General features: G+C 42.0%; 1 protein-coding gene across 1 annotated transcript in view; it reads left to right on the forward strand.

Annotated features, from left to right (window-relative positions):
* The window catches only part of APBB1IP (amyloid beta precursor protein binding family B member 1 interacting protein), a 111,090-nt gene that overhangs the window by 86,723 nt on the left and 6,785 nt on the right, over positions 1–17,582 (forward strand). Inside the window, exons 10-12 of the mRNA XM_002927522.4 lie at positions 3,158–3,268; positions 10,666–10,764; positions 11,841–11,955. Coding sequence (XP_002927568.2) covers positions 3,158–3,268; positions 10,666–10,764; positions 11,841–11,955 — 325 coding nt within the window. The remainder of the gene's footprint in view (positions 1–3,157; positions 3,269–10,665; positions 10,765–11,840; positions 11,956–17,582) is intronic.

Here is a 17,582-nt window from a genome sequence, read left to right on the forward strand (position 1 = left end):
AAGCCAGGAGTCAAGAAAAAGAATAAGAAGTAGAATTTTTGGAAAAGAAGAGGCAAAACTCTCGTTAGTCACACTTGACGTGATTGTCTACCAGACAATATAAGACACTCAACTGAAAAACTATTAGGACCAAATAAATTTGAAAGAAATTGTTTTCTTTTGTACAAACAATATGCAAATTAAGATATAGTGCAAAATATTTTGCATCGTAGGAACAGAAAATACAGAATACTTAACAATAAACTTAACAGGAAATATTCAAGATGTTTGTGGCATAAAATATAAAATTTAATAAAAGAAGTGAAACAGAACTGAAATAAATAAAAATGTACCATGTTGGTGGATGAAGATATTAATTCTCCCCCAAACTTCCTATATATTAAATCCCAAGAAAAATTTCAATAGGATTGTTTTGACTAGAATTTCACAGACTGACACTAAAATTCATCAGAGGGGCGCCTGGGTGGCTCAGTCGGTTAAGTACCCAACTCTTGATCTCGGCTCAGGTCTTGATCTCAGGGTTGTGAGTTCAAGCCCCATGTTGAAAAAAATTATAATTAAATAAGTAAAATTAATCAGGAATAGATACTGTTCCCCCCGCAAAAAAAAAAGTTGGGAAGAACTTTAAGGTAGAACTCCTCCTCCCAGCTGCCAAAACATTAGATAAAAACATTGCGAGTAGAGAAAACAGATCAACAGAGAGATCTAGTAATATAAGGGAAATTAAAGTGAGCATTTTATAGTAGTAGGAAAAGAATATGGTATTTGTTAAATAGCATTAAAATAATTGTATATCCATTTGGAAAAAACAGCTTCTTACCTCATACCATGTTCCAAATTAAATCATAGATTGATTAAATATATTTAGAAAAAACATAAAATCTTCTTTTATCTATATTTTGTTTTAAATTTTCTGAGACAATATAGGTTAATATTTTCATAATTCAGGGATGAGGAAACCTTCAGTAAGACTTAAAATTCAAAATTATAAAGGAAAAAATTGATAAATTTGATTGTGTAGTGTTTTGTTTTTGTTTTTTTTTTTTTTTTAAAGATTTTTATTTATTTATTCGACAGAGATAGAGACAGCCAGCGAGAGAGGGAACACAAGCAGGGGGAGTGGGGGAGGAAGAAGCAGGCTCATAGCGGAGGAGCCTGATGTGGGGCTCGATCCCAGAACGCCGGGATCACGCCCTGAGCTGAAGGCAGGCGCTTAACCGCTATGCCACCCAGGCGCCCCGTGTAGTGTTTTTTAATTCTTTTTTTAATTTAAATCAATTTAATTAATATATAATGTATTATTAGTTTCAGAAGTAATTTAGTGATTCATCAGTTTCACATAACACCCAGTGCTCATTACATCAAGTGCCCTCCTTAATGCCCATCACCTAATTACCCCAACCCCCCACTCAAGTTTTTTTTAATTCTTTACTGCCAAAGATACCAAACAAGAAGTTAAAGATTAGCTCTGGAGTTAGAGAGTACACTTCAGCATGTATAACCAAATATGAATATCCATAAAATACAAAGACCTCAACAAATCAGTAAGAAAAATAAACATGCTTGTAGAAAAACAACAAAGCTTATTAAGTGAGAATTTACAGAAAAAGAAATACCAGTAGCTTGTGAACAATTAAAAAGTTGCTCTGTCTTACCAGTAGTAAATCAGGGAAAGGTGAAATGAAAGGTGAAATATTTCTTCCAATGAGATTGATAAAATGAACAATGTTGATAATATCCAGATTTCAGCAGGAGTGAGTAAGAAAAACGGGCACTGTCATGCTCAGAAGGTTAGGATGTAAACTGGTACGGCCAAATTGGGGGACAATTTAACAAGATCTATTCAAATATATAAAGGGGAATACCCTTTCAAATGGCAGTTCCACATTTAGCAGTCTACCCCACAAAAATATTTGTTCATATGCACAATATTTTTTGCAAGAGCAAAATATTGCAATAACTTCTAGTCATCTGTGGTAGGGAATGGTTAAATGAATCATTACACCCATGGAGTGGAGCGCTCTGTGCAGCCATTCCATGGCTGTTGTGTATCCATCCATATGTCTGGACATAGAAAGACCCCAAGATACTATGTTAAGAAAAGAAGAAGTTCATGGAACAGTGTTCATAGTAAAATCTCATTCATATTTTTAAAATTGTATATATGTATGTATGTATGTCTACACATACATATGTATATAAATGTTCACCCAGAAACATTTGGAATACTTCCAAACTATTAACAATGGTACTTCCAGAGAAAAGAGTGGAATTAGAAAAAGGACCGTGGAAGGAGATTTTCATTTTATTATATATATGTATAATACATTGTTTTTAAAGTTACGATGAATAGGTTTTATTTTTGCAGTTTAAAAGAAATGACTTTGAAAATCTGGAAGAAAGTATCTTACAAGAAAAAAACTGTGCAACCATCTTTAAATGAGGAATTGTGCACTAAGGTGTAGTGATTCTGCCCTCTACTCTTTATTCACTAACCTGGTAAAGAATTATAGAATGAGAAGGTTAAAAAAAAAAAAAAAGAGTAATAGAGCGAATTTGTAATTGAAGTGTAACCAGATATGTAGATTAGAGTTTGCAGGGCTCGCGCATTATACATGGAGGAGAGGTTTCTGTCTCCATGGCAACACTGCCAGCACTGAAGAGAAAGCATGAAAGGAATCTTTTTTTTCTCAGGGAGAAGTGCATGAAGTGTGTGCTAATTTACTGAGCATCAAATGTACCTCTGATTGTTCATCCTGAGGAGGACTTTCTCTTTTTTAATGCTCCATCATGAAATCCACCACTGAGTTGGAATGGCAAAAGCCAAAATGAAGTTTCTGCCTAGGTGGTCAGTCCCTGCAGCAGGAAGGGCGTCTCAAGGTCAGCCAGTCAGCTGTGGCCCTGGGAGTCCACGTACAAGGCCAGAACAGCACTACGATATTCCACTCCATTTCTGGGTCTGTGGCACACCGTTTTGTCTTGAGTGTGCTCTTTTACCTCTAAAAATGCCGGCGTGACATGATAGATGCTTAAATAAGTTACCTGAAATTCAATATTTTTCGGCTAACATGTAATCCTTAGTTGTGCCATCAAGGACAACCTTGAAAAATTGTTAGCTGTCAATTCAGTTAAGGTTATTTTTTTCCTTCTCTTTCAGACATCTCGAGATCTGGCATGTTTTATACAGTTTGAAAATGTCAACATCTACTATGGGATTCAGTGTAAAATGAAATATAAAGCACCCACTGACTACTGCTTTGTTTTAAAGGTATGTCATAAGAAGTCCTTGATTTAGATTTGTGAGCAATTCGAGTTAATATTTCCTATTAAGGGAAAAAATGTTAAATGTCATATAATAAACCACAAGTGTACCATAATAATTTTTTCATTTTAAGCCAAAATAGGAAAGGTGAAAGCATTTCTACCTTCAGTTCCTGTTTCTGAATCTAAAACTCTATAATGAATCTGTCCAGGCTTCTTCATCACTTATAAAAATGAAAACTCTCCATTTTGAACAAATCTGATTTACAGTTTTTCAGTTCTTTATCGGACCATTATTCTGCTGTAAGAAGTTTTTAGAAATTAGGAACTTCACAAGATTTCCTAGAAAAATAGAAAAAATACAAAAAAAATAGGGGGAAAAAACACCTCTGTCTAAAAATAGAATTACTGGGTCTTGAAACTTTTTAAGGTGTATATTATCAAAAGGCAATTATCAGGTGTTTGGTGAGGTTTACATTAGCACCATATTTTGGAAGGTTGGGCAAAAATAACTGTTTTTTGCCAAAGGAACAACTGACTCCTAGAAATGGATGCAGGGAATTTACATAGCTGTTCTGACCATACCATTGCCTCAAACATCATAAATTCCTTTCCCTTCTCAGCCCCTCAATCACATCTCACACCAGAGAGTACTGATTATCTAATTCATAGGTATGGCGCAAGGCTATGTGCAGAGTTTCTCCTGACAGTCAGGTTCCTCACGTTCCATCTGGGATGGAAGTCTGTGGAGCAGGTGTTGATAAGACCAGGTTCCTGGTGAGATCTTTTTGTAGGTCAGTCACCCACCCGCCCCCCAAGGAAGAACCCCATCACCATGTTTCTAGAAATGTATGCTGCCAGACTCCATGTGCGTGTCCATGTACTCCATGGCAAAGCTGACACTCTCCTAAGGAAGTGGTTTGAAGTCTATACTGTAGGTTTACATCATTTTCGTAAGTGGAGGACAGCACTTAACATTTAATGTGTATGTATTGCATGGTGCACTGGGTGTTATACGCAAATAATGAATCATGGAACATTGCATCAAAAACTGGGGATGTACTGTATGGTGACTAACAACATAAAAATTATAAAAAAAAAAATTTAATGTGTATAGCAAACTTATTCTTTGTCCAGGACCACATCATTAGAGATGACCGTGTACCCACTCTGTCATTTCAGAGGTGTCCACACTAATGTGGCATTGTCATGCATCTGTTACTACAGGAGTTGGGTGTCCCCTAGACCCAAACAGTCCCAAAACCCTGACTGACTGCAGACAGCCTGGGCATTCATTCATTCATTCATTTACTCCGTATTGATTGAATGCCCCCTCCCTGCTAGGTACTGTCCCAGGTGCTAGGAATACAGAAGTAAACCAAACTTAAAATAATCCCTGTTCTCATGGAGTTTATATTCAGTGTGAGGGAAATGGCAATAAACAAACAAACAAACAAAAATGTGATATCAGGTAATGCTAGGGCTCTGGATAAATATGAAGCAGGGTAGGGGACAGAGTGTGCCAGGACCAGGGCTTCTTTAAATGGGTTGGTCAGGGAAACGGTCTCTGAGGGAATTACATGTAACAAAAGATGTGAGTAAAGTGAGGAAGGAAGAAATACCCAGGGAAGAGCATTCCAGAAACAAGAACAGCAAGTGCAAAGGCCCTGAGGTGGGGGCCCATTTGGGTCAGAAGGAAGAAAGATGTGGAGAATGTCCTTCCTACTTCAGGTTCCCACATCCCCTTTTCTCCTGGCATAGACGGGGCAGTGAGAATAATGACAAACACTTACTTAGCATCTATAATGCAATGTTTAAGCACTTTACATACATTAACACATGTAATCCTCTTCCCAACCTTTTGAGGTAAGAGCCATAATTCTCCCTAAAATATGGATGTGGAACCTGAGCACAGAGACTCCCCAACCAGCAAGTGGCTGAACCAGGATAAGAAACCAGGCAGTAGGTGCACCTGGGTTAAGCATCTGACTTTCGATTTCAGCTCAGGTCTTGATCTCAGGGTCAAGAATTTAAGCCTACATTGGGCTCCATGCTGGCTGTGGAGCCTACTTAAAGAAAGCAGCCAGGTGGTGGCTCAGGGGCCCCTCTCCAAGACTGCTGTTTGCTAGGATGCAAAATCTCTGCCCTGCGCCACCCCTGCCACCAGCTGGCCTGAACTGTGTCTTCATTGTGTTCCTCTGACTCCATGGCCCTTGTTTGGAATTCTGAGACCCTGAGAAATTACCAGACCAGAGGCCCTCATTTCCAAGTGTGCATTCCAGTGCCCACATCTCTTTAGCAGGGAGAAGATTTTGAAGGAGGTTCTGAAATGCTGGTCAGTAACTGGCTGACTCAGACTCATGGTAGAAATAAAAGTTCCAAATCCCTGGACCCACTGACTCAAAACACTTAAGGACGGGGCCCAGGAATCTTTGCTTTCCCTAAGCACAGCCAAGTTTTACACTCAGAGCGTTAGAATGTGTCCTACCTCTAAGCATCCACAGTCTGGGCTTAGTTGGTAATAGAATACACTTTAGAGCAGACAATTGGAATGACAGTTGTCAGGAGGGAGCAGAGGTTCCAACCCCAGGGCTGGGGCCCAGAGGCTAAAGCAAGGATGTCTGGGGAGAGAAAGACAAGATCCCAGACCCAGAGGTTCCCAGGATGAGGTTTAGACACAGCGAGCGGGACAGGAACTCAGTTTCTTATGCCAACTCACAAGTTTGGAAGTAGGTCCTGGAATCATGGTTTGAATGATCTGACCTGGGTTGCTGGTTACCCTGGGCTGCACCAAGGTGTCCGTAGGGTTGGTTCCTTTTGGAGGGCTCTGAGGGAAAAATCTGTTCCATGCCTCTCTCCTAGCTTCTGTCAATTTCCAGAAATCCTTGGCATTCCTTGTCTTACAGCTGCATAACGACAATCTCTGCCTCTATATCACATGCCCTCCGCTCTCTGCTTGTCCGTGTTTCTTCTCTTCCCACAAGGACACCAGTCATATTGGATTAAGGCCCACCCTAATCAAAGCATGATCTCATCTTAACTAGATTATGTCTACAAAGATCCTATTTACAATAACGTCACTTTCACAGGTACCAGCGGTTAGGACTACAACATATCTTTAGAGGGGACACAGTTAAACCCATAATACACACCTACTTTTCTAAGCTAGAAATAGAGAAATCATCCCAGAAGTCCCTTCTGTTCCCTTTCTTGTCCAGTCCATCATCAAGCTCTGATTTTCCATCAGAGACATCTCTCATCCAGCCCTCTCTGTCTGTCCTTCCACCTCACTCCAGGCCCATCTTCAACATAACTGCCGGTTGCTGCCTGTATGCCTCTGCTTTTCTGAAATGTCTGATGCCTACAGGACAATGTCCAGATGCTAGCTTGACACCATGCCCTTGACTCTGACTCCAGCTCATTTTATGCCTCTCCTTTCCATGGCTACCAGGCCTTAACCACACAGAATTTCTAGATGTGCCTTAGATGGGATTGAGGGATAGAATACACTACTTCCAAAGAGCCTTTCTCATTCTGTTTTCAAACTTTTACTATGAATTTCACCATGTCATAGAGTAATCATATATTTGTTGACATATGTCTCCTCCAGCAACATCCCCAGCCACCACTTCCTAATTATGGTGTGAGCCTCTTACTCATCCTTAATTAACGAGGGGTATATTTCTTAGCACCCCACGGTATTTGGTGAATTCGCAGGTCCTTAGTTCAGACACTCCTTCGGCCTTTGGCTTAATCTTTCTTGACCCGGTTTTCTCATTTGTAACACATAGTTACCCCAGTTTAGAGGATCTGTAAGATCTTTTTTAACAGCAGCGTTCTGCAGTTGCCCTGCCCCTTGTGCACTGCGCTGCATGAAAGAGCTTCTCTCTTTCAGGAACAATCCAACCAATTGCACGAGAGTCTGGCCAGTGGTACTGAACCAGCATTTTTTTTTTCTTAAACCCCTTTGCAAATAATTTTTCAGTAAAAGGCTCAGTTAGGGAGGAAACCCGTTGGCAAGGTCGTAAACCATGACTGGAAAACAAGCACAGTGACTTGCTGTGTGACGTCCCGGGAGCCAGAAAGGAGCCTTGTGCCCACTAGATAACTCCTCTTAAAACCATCAAATCTGAGGATTGCATGCAACCTCGGAGGTCATCAGACGCTGACTCTCCCGTGTGCATTTGTAAGCAAGTCAGTGAGAATGAACCAAGTTCTGTATGTTTACATCATCGTCATAGGAGGAGCCATTGTTAGAACTCAAGTTCAAGAGTTCTTGCCTCTGTTTTATCCTCAAGCCCCATTATATTCAATGGAATAACCGCATTTTACTCTATTTGGATAAATAACATACTTAAGAAATCATTTATTGTGCTGTTTAAGTGGGTACCTCTACACTTCATTGCAAGCACAATGTGACGTGTAGTCTGCTGTTAGAAACCTAGCTTTCATGAGGCATGAACCAAAACACAAACGAAAAATATTTTAATATACCAAGCCCAAGGTAACAATGTTAACTTTTAAAATTTCTCAGGAAAAAAAAAATAACAACTGCTTTCTAAGAAAAATTATAAGCATTAAGTTGCTGAAGGGACCCAAGTTTGCCCCTCTTACATGACCGTCAACGAGAAGGCTGTTGCAACTTAGGGAGCTGTGTTTCTGGTACTGAAAGCCAAGAACTTTGGTTTGGCTTTGCGGGTTTTATTGTTGGAGGGAGTGCTGTAGGCATTTGTGGAATGTTACATTCTATCCAGGAAATAAGTCACTTGTCATCAACGTGACCTTCCAGTTAATTAATGTTACAAATCCACTTTTGCTGTTGGGCCACATTATCTGAGTTGATAGAGAGTTTCCATTTTAAAGTCCTCCACAGAGGATGATCACTGGGGTTACATTTATAATAAAGCTAAAATCTAACATTCAGAATTAATGAGGAAGCATTGAACCCCAGTAATGGGGAAAATGTGCAGCAGCCACTCAGAAGTATATGCTGCCATCTGCCGGCCAGAATGGAAAACTACGGCAACACTGGGGAGTCCAATGGTGTCACCTCGGGAAAACCTAAGAGCATTCTTCAAGTGATACGGATGCAAATTCTCAGAGCCGAAGGACCTAAACAAAGGGAATGGTCCGTTTACCGAGAAAGTATGAAGGTGGTCTTTCCTCAACTGGGTCAGAAGGCCAAAAGGAAGAATTCTTTACAGTTTCTGAATTTTTCTGTGGTATCTTTAAAGTTTGGAATTATTTTGGAATTAATATAAATACAGAAATTCTAGGTAGAAGGACAAGAGACCCCCAAGATTCTAGGGGATGATGGCATAAAAAATATATAGTAACTTCTCTGGGCCTCAGTTTTCTCATTTGTAAAACCAAAACTTACTAACCTCTCATCAAGCTCTTAGAGTCTGTAGAGGTCTTGTTATCCTTTCTGGGCAATGACAGCAGTGCCACTGAGTTGTGGGAAAGATCAGCAGGGTGACTAGTCCAGATGCCTCTTCTCAGATTCAAACTGACGTTCAGAGGCACAATGCCTTTGACTTAGATCAACTTTGAAAATAGCCATTTCCTTGACCGTCAGTGATGAAGCCAAAAGCAAAAGTGAAGGGGAGAGGTCTGTGTGACACTCTAAGAGAGGAACTGACAGCTGCCCCAGAAGACAGCTTCCCACTCTCTTGGCATTCCATTTTACCACCAGTTTGTCCCCATTCTGTCAGGATTACCAAGCTCCTCTGAGAGGTGCAGACAGAAGAGTTGGTCTTACACACACACACACGCACACACAATGGTTATGGTTGTAATTATTTTTCTATATAATAAAACTTATTAAAAATGATCATGACCCAGGGTGCCTGGGTGTCTCAGGCAGTTAAGCCTCTGACCCTTGTTTTCAGCTCAGGTCATGATCTCAGGATCCTGGGATGGAACCCCACCTGGGGCTCCATACTTAGCCGGGAGTCTGCTGCTCTGCCTTTCTCTCCCTCTCCCTCTGCCCCTTCCCCCCACTTATGTGTGCTCTCTCTCAAATAAACAAATAAATCTTTTTTTTAAAAATGATAACGACCCATGAAAATTCACATGGCACAAATCTTAGAATCTAGATTTTGTTGCCTGCCCCTCACCTTGTAGCCATAAGACTTCTGGCTGGACAAAAATGTTGCTCTTGTTTATTTCCTTCAACAAGTATTTACACCTCTGGACCAGAATACAACTCGTGCGCCAGGCAAGTGCTAAGCCCTGCGGGTCTTCAGCACTGAATGACAGACATGGTCCCCACCCTCACGGAGCACACAGTCTATTGGGGACAGACACACACAACAGAAATTACAAGGGCAATGAGGATTAAGAAAGAGGGGCCCAGGGCAATCTGATGACCAGGGACCCGTGTCTCTCTCTCCTCTTCATGCCTGCCGGTATCCCTGCTCTCTCTGACCGTGAGATCCTGGAAGGCCCGGATCCTAGTGCAGCACCTCAAGCCATTGCCACATGAGAATAGACAGAATATTCCTTCTCTGGGCCATCCCTCCAGAGGCCAAAATGGCCAATTTGGGTAGGAGAAGACAATTAAGAATAGGTAAAACCCTGAATTCCTGGTAACAGAAATACCCCTGGGTCTGACTGGGAGTCACGGATCATTAATTCTGTGACATAAAAATTACATCAGGTAAGATCCCTTATCTGACAAATGGAGACACAATTCGGATTTCTAGTGGGAAAGGAGACATGGTGTATGTGAAGGCTTTCAAAGGGTAAAAAAGCAGAAGAGAAAACTATTATTGATAATATAGTAAGAAAAGCTTATGATAAATCATGTCACAGGTTTCTTAAATCCTTTCAAAATTTAGTCCATTTAAAAGTAGCCCTGTTCCTCATGAGGTTGAGCCCTGCGTTGGGCTCCACTTTCAGCAGGGAGCAGGTAGTGGGGTGTCTGCTTGAGATTCTCTCTCCCCCTCCCTCTGCCCCTCACCTCTTTCTCTCTACCTCTCAAAATTAAATAAATAAAATATTTTTAAAATAATAAACATAAAAAAAATAAAAGTGCTCCTATTCCTAATCCTAAAATTGCTACCAGCAATTTTCCACCATCTCAGGAAATCACATACATTGTTAAGTTTAAAAAAAAAAATTGGGGGCGCCTGGGTGGCACAGCGGTTAAGCGTCTGCCTTCGGCTCAGGGCGTGATCCCGGCGTTGTGGGATCGAGCCCCACATCAGGCTCTTCTGCTATGAGCCTGCTTCTTCCTCTCCCATTCCCCCTGCTTGTGTTCCCTCTCTCGCTGGCTGTCTCTATCTCTGTCAAATAAATAAATAAAATCTTTAAAAAAATAAAAATAAAAATAAAAAAAAAATTGAAAGATGTTAATAAATAAAGAGTTTATAAATGGTCTTTGAAATTACTTTTTTCTAGCATCCCCAAATTCAGAAGGAGTCCCAGTATATCAAATATCTCTGCTGTGACGACGCGAGAACCCTAAACCAGTGGGTCATGGGAATAAGGATTGCCAAGGTGAGAGAGCATTTGGACTCACCCTGTCTTGAGTTGTGTGCCAGCGTCCTGACCTGGGTGCAGTCTCTGTGCTACTTGGAAATGGCTTACCCATCCTAATGGGTCGGTGCTGCAGGTGCTGTCTTACTTACTTGGCCACAGGGTTTTTTTAATAGGTGACAGTGATAGAAACATGACCTCTCCAACGACCTGAGAATCAAGGGTTTACTCTCCCATGAGACTTCTCAGATCTTTATTTACTCGTGGAGAGCTTTGCATATGTAGTATGTAATTAAGAAACACAACACATAAGCTGTGGTAGATTAACGTGAAGACCAACGTAATCAGAACTGGGTGGCGAAAGCCCTCCTCTAACATCTAGGTAAAAGTATTAAGTGACTCTGCTTTTCTGGAAAATCACTTAACATGTGAAAATAATTTAGGGATTTTTTATTGAAATATACTTTAAAAACAACTCAGGAAAGGGGCGCCTGGGTGGCACAGTCTGCTAAGTGTCTGCCTTCGGCTCAGGGCGTGATCCCGGCGTTATGGGATCGAGCCCCACATCAGGCTCCTCCGCTAGGAGCCTGCTTCTTCCTCTCCCACTCCCCCTGCTTGTGTTCCCTCTCTCGCTGGCTGTCTCTATCTCTGTTGAATAAATAAATAAAATCTTAAAAAAAAAAAAAAACTCAGGAAAGAAGTAAAAAGAGTCNTGTTCCCTCTCTCGCTGGCTGTCTCTATCTCTGTTGAATAAATAAATAAAATCTTAAAAAAAAAAAAACCAGGAAAGAAGTAAAAAGAGTAGTTANCTTTGGCTCAGGGCGTGATCCCGGCGTTATGGGATCGAGCCCCACATCAGGCTCCTCCGCTAGGAGCCTGCTTCTTCCTCTCCCACTCCCCCTGCTTGTGTTCCCTCTCTCGCTGGCTGTCTCTATCTCTGTTGAATAAATAAATAAAATCTTAAAAAAAAAAAAAAACTCAGGAAAGAAGTAAAAAGAGTCTAAAGTACTTTTTTCCCTCAATATGTATATGGCAATTGGGTGCAGAATTTGGGATAAACGGATTTCTTTCTTGGTTCTTTTGTGTTCTCTCCCTAGTACGGAAAGACTCTCTATGATAACTATCAGCGAGCTATGGAGAGGGCCGGGCTCGCCTCCCGGTGGTCAAACCTGGGCACTGTCAACGCGGCTCCGCCAGCCCCATCTTCCACAGGTACGGTGCAAAGAGGAAATCCTCACACTTGCTCAAAGCTCAGAGCTCACGTTCAGACTTAGCCAACACGTTTCATAAAAATGGAACTTTGTTGGCTCAAGATCTCCACACACACACCTGTATCTATTTCTTTAGAAGTGATTCTTAGCAAGGCTTCGACCACTTTTCTTGTGATATGCTTGTGGATTAGATGGCGATCACCAGTGTAGGGTGAGCTGGTCGAGAACTGTGTCTCATCAGAGTTATCAAGGCGACATTTGTTCAAAGCTCCGTTAGCACCCAGTAGACAGCCCACACAAAGGACGAGATCATTCTCTGGTGTTTTGCCTCATGGTATCATGGCCAGAGCCTCGTACCCAACCCTGGACATCACATTCTGTGGTAACATAACAGCTTCTTGTTTGTGTTTTTGAGGAGGACACAACATTGAGAGAGGAAGTGGGTACAGGCATCATTTTACATAGACTATTTCTGGTTCTTACACCAGCCCTGCGAAGTATAGATTATTATCCACACTCTGCAGCTGAGGAAATTCTGAAGCTGGGATAAGTGTCTAGTGCCTTCTCTGTGGCTGAGCTGTAATTCAAACACATTGTCTTTATGATAAATAATGGTTGAAAGGGAACCATTTGCATCAGGAAAGTTCTGGTCATTGTCCTTCAGTGTTAGAGAATGGTCATATCAAAGGCCAGTATATGTGTTCTTTGTGGCTCAAAGGGTAAAGCAGCTTGAAAGTGTAGAAGGTACAATACAGCAGATTCAACCCCACATTTAAAGATATTTTCATTAGATGTGTCCAGTCTGGCTGCTCTGTGTACAGTGAGTTTCTGGAAGTATTTATGCCGAATAAAACTGTTTTCTGCAGAGCACTTAACCACGATTTGTAGTTATTTTATGTATTCATCATGATCATGTTTGGTGCCTGTTTTCTCCACTGGACTTTAAGTCTCCAAAGAACAAAGGACCATTTCACCACATTGCACATTGTGTTCCCAGAGTTTCCAAGTCTGGCAGATAGTAAATATTTATTGAGTTACTAAATAAAGGGTTGCTGAGGTTGGTTGGGAGTTGGGTTTCCTAATTCTATCAGTCTTCAGCTTGGGAGTGAAACACCACTTGGAGTTCTTGGCTGTCAAGTTTCCCCTTCTTAAAATGGGGTCACTGTTCGGGATGAGGCATCCTGAGACCATCTCCCCCAGGCGCACAGCCTCTTTTCCAGTAAAGGCTCCTGAGTTATTTCTGAGGCAGATCCTGTGGCCTCAGGTCTTACTCACCGCAGGTGAGCCCATAAGGCTCTAAGTCCTTTGATTCAAGGGAACGCTAAGATGAGTTTCCTTTCTGAAGAATGTTTTCTTCTGAACATTTTTCTCTGAAATTGGGATCACTTGCTCTAGCAGATAGCTGTCTCTTACCAACTAATGATTCTAGTTATTTTTCGCAAGCATTGGCGTATCAGCCGTTTCCCAGAATGAAGCAACTAGTGTATTGTATACCGACAATCATCTTGTCACCCAGACAGGTTTCTTAGCCTGGCTCTGGCTAAGTGAGGTATTGGTCAGGAAGTTGGGTTTTTGTGGTCAACGGCCAGGAAGAACCATATCCAGTCAGGTGCTCAGAAGATCATCTTCGACATCAGCTGTATTCGTTCAAATCATTCGGATCACAAACTGTCTCTGTGGTTCAGTAAGAAATATATCTGTCTTTGGCCTCAGTTCCTGACATAGCCTCAAGAGCCCAAGGAATTTCCTGAGGTGACTCATGGTGGACTCCTTGGTAGCTTTAGAATGGAGGTTGGTCACCACAGAGCTCGGGACATCTCCCACAACTGGGCCTTTAATACTGCCTATTGATCTTACTTCAGTTCTCTAGACTAGCAGTTCTCAGCCAAGGGTGACCTTGCCCCCTAGGGAAGATTCGGCAATGTCTAGAAACAATTTTGGTTGTCACGCCTTGGGGGAAATGCTTATGACATCTAATGGGTAGAGGCTAGGGATGCTCCCTGTTCTAAAATGCACAGGACAGCCCCCCACACAACAAAAAATTTTCCAGTCCCAGATGTCAATAAGGTTGAGAAAACCTATTCCTGTCAATGTAATTCCTAGTTTCTCATGGTCTCAATGTTCTTCATTCTCCTCAGACTTCCAAAGTACAAATCCTTCACTCTCAGGGGAGAAAATGGAACTATCAAATAGGAACTCTTTTGACTTCCCACCACCAAACCCAACAACTTCCCTGCATCGGCACCCATCCTAGCCTGCGTCCATTATGTCACCTCCCAACAAAGGCCAGTCCTTCCATGCGTGCTCTGGTTCCCTACGCCAACACCAGTATCACTGCAGTATCACTCTGACGCCCACCACTGGAGTTAGCTCAGACCCCACAGGCCAAGGGCACCATTCCCAACAAGGCTGCCTTCTTCAGTTGCCAGCCATACTTCTGAGCTACTGGCTACAATTTTAGAGGTTCCCACTACCCCTTCAGCTTCAGCAGTTCACTAGAATGACTCATAGAACTCAGGAAAGTGCTATCCTTATTATTACAATTTTATTATAAAGGACACATATCAGGAGCAGCCAAATAAAGAGACACACAGAGTGAGGTCTAGCAGAGCTGCTTTGTCCTCTCCTTGACCGCATGATTGATTTCAGTGCCTCCACCGAGGTTGGGTTAGCTCAAAGGCCCCAACCCTCTAATCACCTGTTAGCGTTCCTGATAGCCAACCCACATCTCAAGCCATCTTGTCAGCATAAACTCAGATGTGATCCAAGGAGTCCATTGAATAGCAAAGACATTCCAATCACCTGGGAAACACCAAGGGTTTTAAAAGTTCTGTGCCAGGAACCCAGGACAAAGACTGGACAGATGCTTTATTATACCATCCTCTTCTGCTCTACTGGGTTCTTCTCATCAACACTGCTCCCTTCTTCAAGCAAGTAAGTTTTAAAACCCTCCTATGACTCCACATCTCCCTCCAGCTACTGCCCCCCACCACAACCAAACTATTCTAAAGGGTGGACCACATATGCTGCCTCCACTTTTCTACCCTCACTCACTCTTCCACCCATTTAAGGCAAACTTCTGCCTCTAATACCCCATGGAAAAGGCTCTTGCCAATCCCACCAGTGGCCTCCATGTTACTAAATGCAGGTATTATAAACCCGTCTTCTTATCTGATGTTTCAGCAGCATCAACACGATTGACCACGCCTCCCTGAAACAGTCTCGTCTTATTGGCTTTCCAAATAGCACACGCTCCGAATCTTCCATCCCACCCTCAACTTCTCTGCTCACTCTTTTCTCACCTCCCTCCCTATGCCACCTTACATTGCCCACAACCCAGTCAATCCTAATCCTGTTCTTATGTTATACTGTCTCTCTAAGTGGTCTAAATCCGCTCCCGGCACCATCTGTGTGCTGATCACCCACAAATATATAAATCCAACCCAGACTTCTCTGTTGACCTCCAAAACCATGTATCCAACTGTCTGCTCAGTGGCTCCACTTGGATACATCAGACTCAATATCTGTAATACTGACTCATCATCTTACCCTCCAGACCTGCTCTTCCATTGTTGATCTCAAGTTTCTGTAAATAATAATCATCATCTGCCCAGTTGCTCATGCAGGACACATGCAAGAAAAGCTCACTCATGCCCAAATCCAATCACCCCCAAATCCTGTTGATTCTACCTTCTAAATATTGGTCAAATTTGTACAGGTGTATTTATCTCCATTCCCATCAAACGCAAGCCGCCATGATCTTTCACTTGGCCTCTAGTGATGGTGGTGGTGTACAAGCTCAACTCCCTACATTTGCGGACTTCTCTCCCTCCCTGAGTCACCTTTCTAAATGTAAATGTGATTTCNTTTATCTCCATTCCCATCAAACGCAAGCCGCCATGATCTTTCACTTGGCCTCTAGTGATGGTGGTGGTGTACGAGCTCAACTCCCTACATTTGCGGACTTCTCTCCCTCCCTGAGTCACCTTTCTAAATGTAAATGTGATTTCTCCCCTACGGGTAACATTTCAGAAGCTTCCCACTGCCCTTGGATAAAGTCCCAAATCCTTAGCAAGACCAACCAAGCCTGCATAATAGGAGCCTTGCCCAGCTCTGCTACCTCTTTCCCCACCTGTGTCTTCCTGTTCCTGGCTAGTGGGCCACTTGTTTTTCCTAGTTCTTCAAAGCCCCAAACACCTTCTTTTCTTAAGGGCTTCAGATGCTGTTCCCTCTGTGATATTTTTTCTTTCATGAGGCTAATTCCTTCCTATCCTCAGGTCTACAATGAATTGTCCTTTATAAGCCAGTCATAATTAATAACCTGTTTGATTAGTTTAGAACTGTTTTCTCCTCTGGACATTGAAGGAAATCATAAGGTGTTTCTGCTATGTTTTCCCAACTGAAAAAACAGGGAGGCATTGTTCTGTATCTGAAGTGCTTAACAAGTAATTTTTTCTTGATAAATGACAGCTTTTTTCTTTTTCACATTAGAGAAGAGCCATAGACGGGATTTTTTTGGCACTTATTAAATCACTTTGACTTTAGCAACTGTTTTTAGTCAGGACCCTTCACTTGGCAGTTGACAGAAATCCAACTCAGTTTGATTTAAGCAACAAAGAGTGGGGGGTAGAGATTTATTAAGGCACAAAACTTAGGAGGTCCAGGGTAAGCTGCTTTCAGGCACAGCAGGATCCAGGTGTGTAAGTGATGTCATCAAGATATGGTTTCTTTCTTAGGCACTATCCCCATAAGGTGGCAGCCAGTGATTCTCTAGGCTTATGTTTTTCACACAGCTAGAAATATTAGTACAAATAGAATGCCCCATCTCTGAAAAAGCTCTGGGAGGGCTCTGTTTTGTGCCCATTCCTAACAATCTCACTGTGCCTGAGAGGTTGCTACCCTCTGACTTGCCAGGTCAAGTGGGAGGATTGGCCTTTCACAAACCATGTGAGTTAAGAATGAGGGGCGTGGGGTTTGGTCCTCTTTTCAGAATACACTTGAGTCCTGTAAAGCATTTGGGGCTCATATTTGTTTAATCAACTTCCAACCCCTAATTCGTCTGAGGACTCCTAAAGAGACAGTGGGAGAGACTATATTGCTACTTGATGGCTGGGACTGTTAATACAGAGAGCCCAGACAACCTAGATCCCAAGTCAGTGGCACCTACAGAATATATGGGTTATGTGGGTACCCATAGGTTGTCCCAGGATGGGGCAGAGAGCCCACGGAAACAATTGGATTTCCCGGTACATGGGAAGACAGCAGCTTGGAGCATTCAGGATATTATTATTTGTTTGTTCTCACAGACAGAGATTAAAGACATCCTAGTTAACATAAAAACACACACGGTGTGGGTGAGAAATCAGCCTGTGTATGTGTTTAGACAAAAAAAGCAAAAGCAAACTACAATTTGTGCCCTTCAAAGGAATTTCCCCCAATGGTCTTCAGGATTCAGCTTCAGTTTCTGTTCGCTTTGTACAACGGTGTTTATATATAAAGAAAGGATTTGAATACATATAAGAAAATCTTAAGTATAAACATCCTAGGGCTTTGAGATGTTTAGACCTGTTGCTTCCTGACCTCCAGAGCAAAGCTATGGCTAATTAGAGACTTTTAATAAGCCTTAGA

The sequence above is a fragment of the Ailuropoda melanoleuca genome, chromosome 15, assembly GCF_002007445.2.
Source record: "Ailuropoda melanoleuca isolate Jingjing chromosome 15, ASM200744v2, whole genome shotgun sequence".
NCBI lineage: Eukaryota > Metazoa > Chordata > Mammalia > Carnivora > Ursidae > Ailuropoda > Ailuropoda melanoleuca.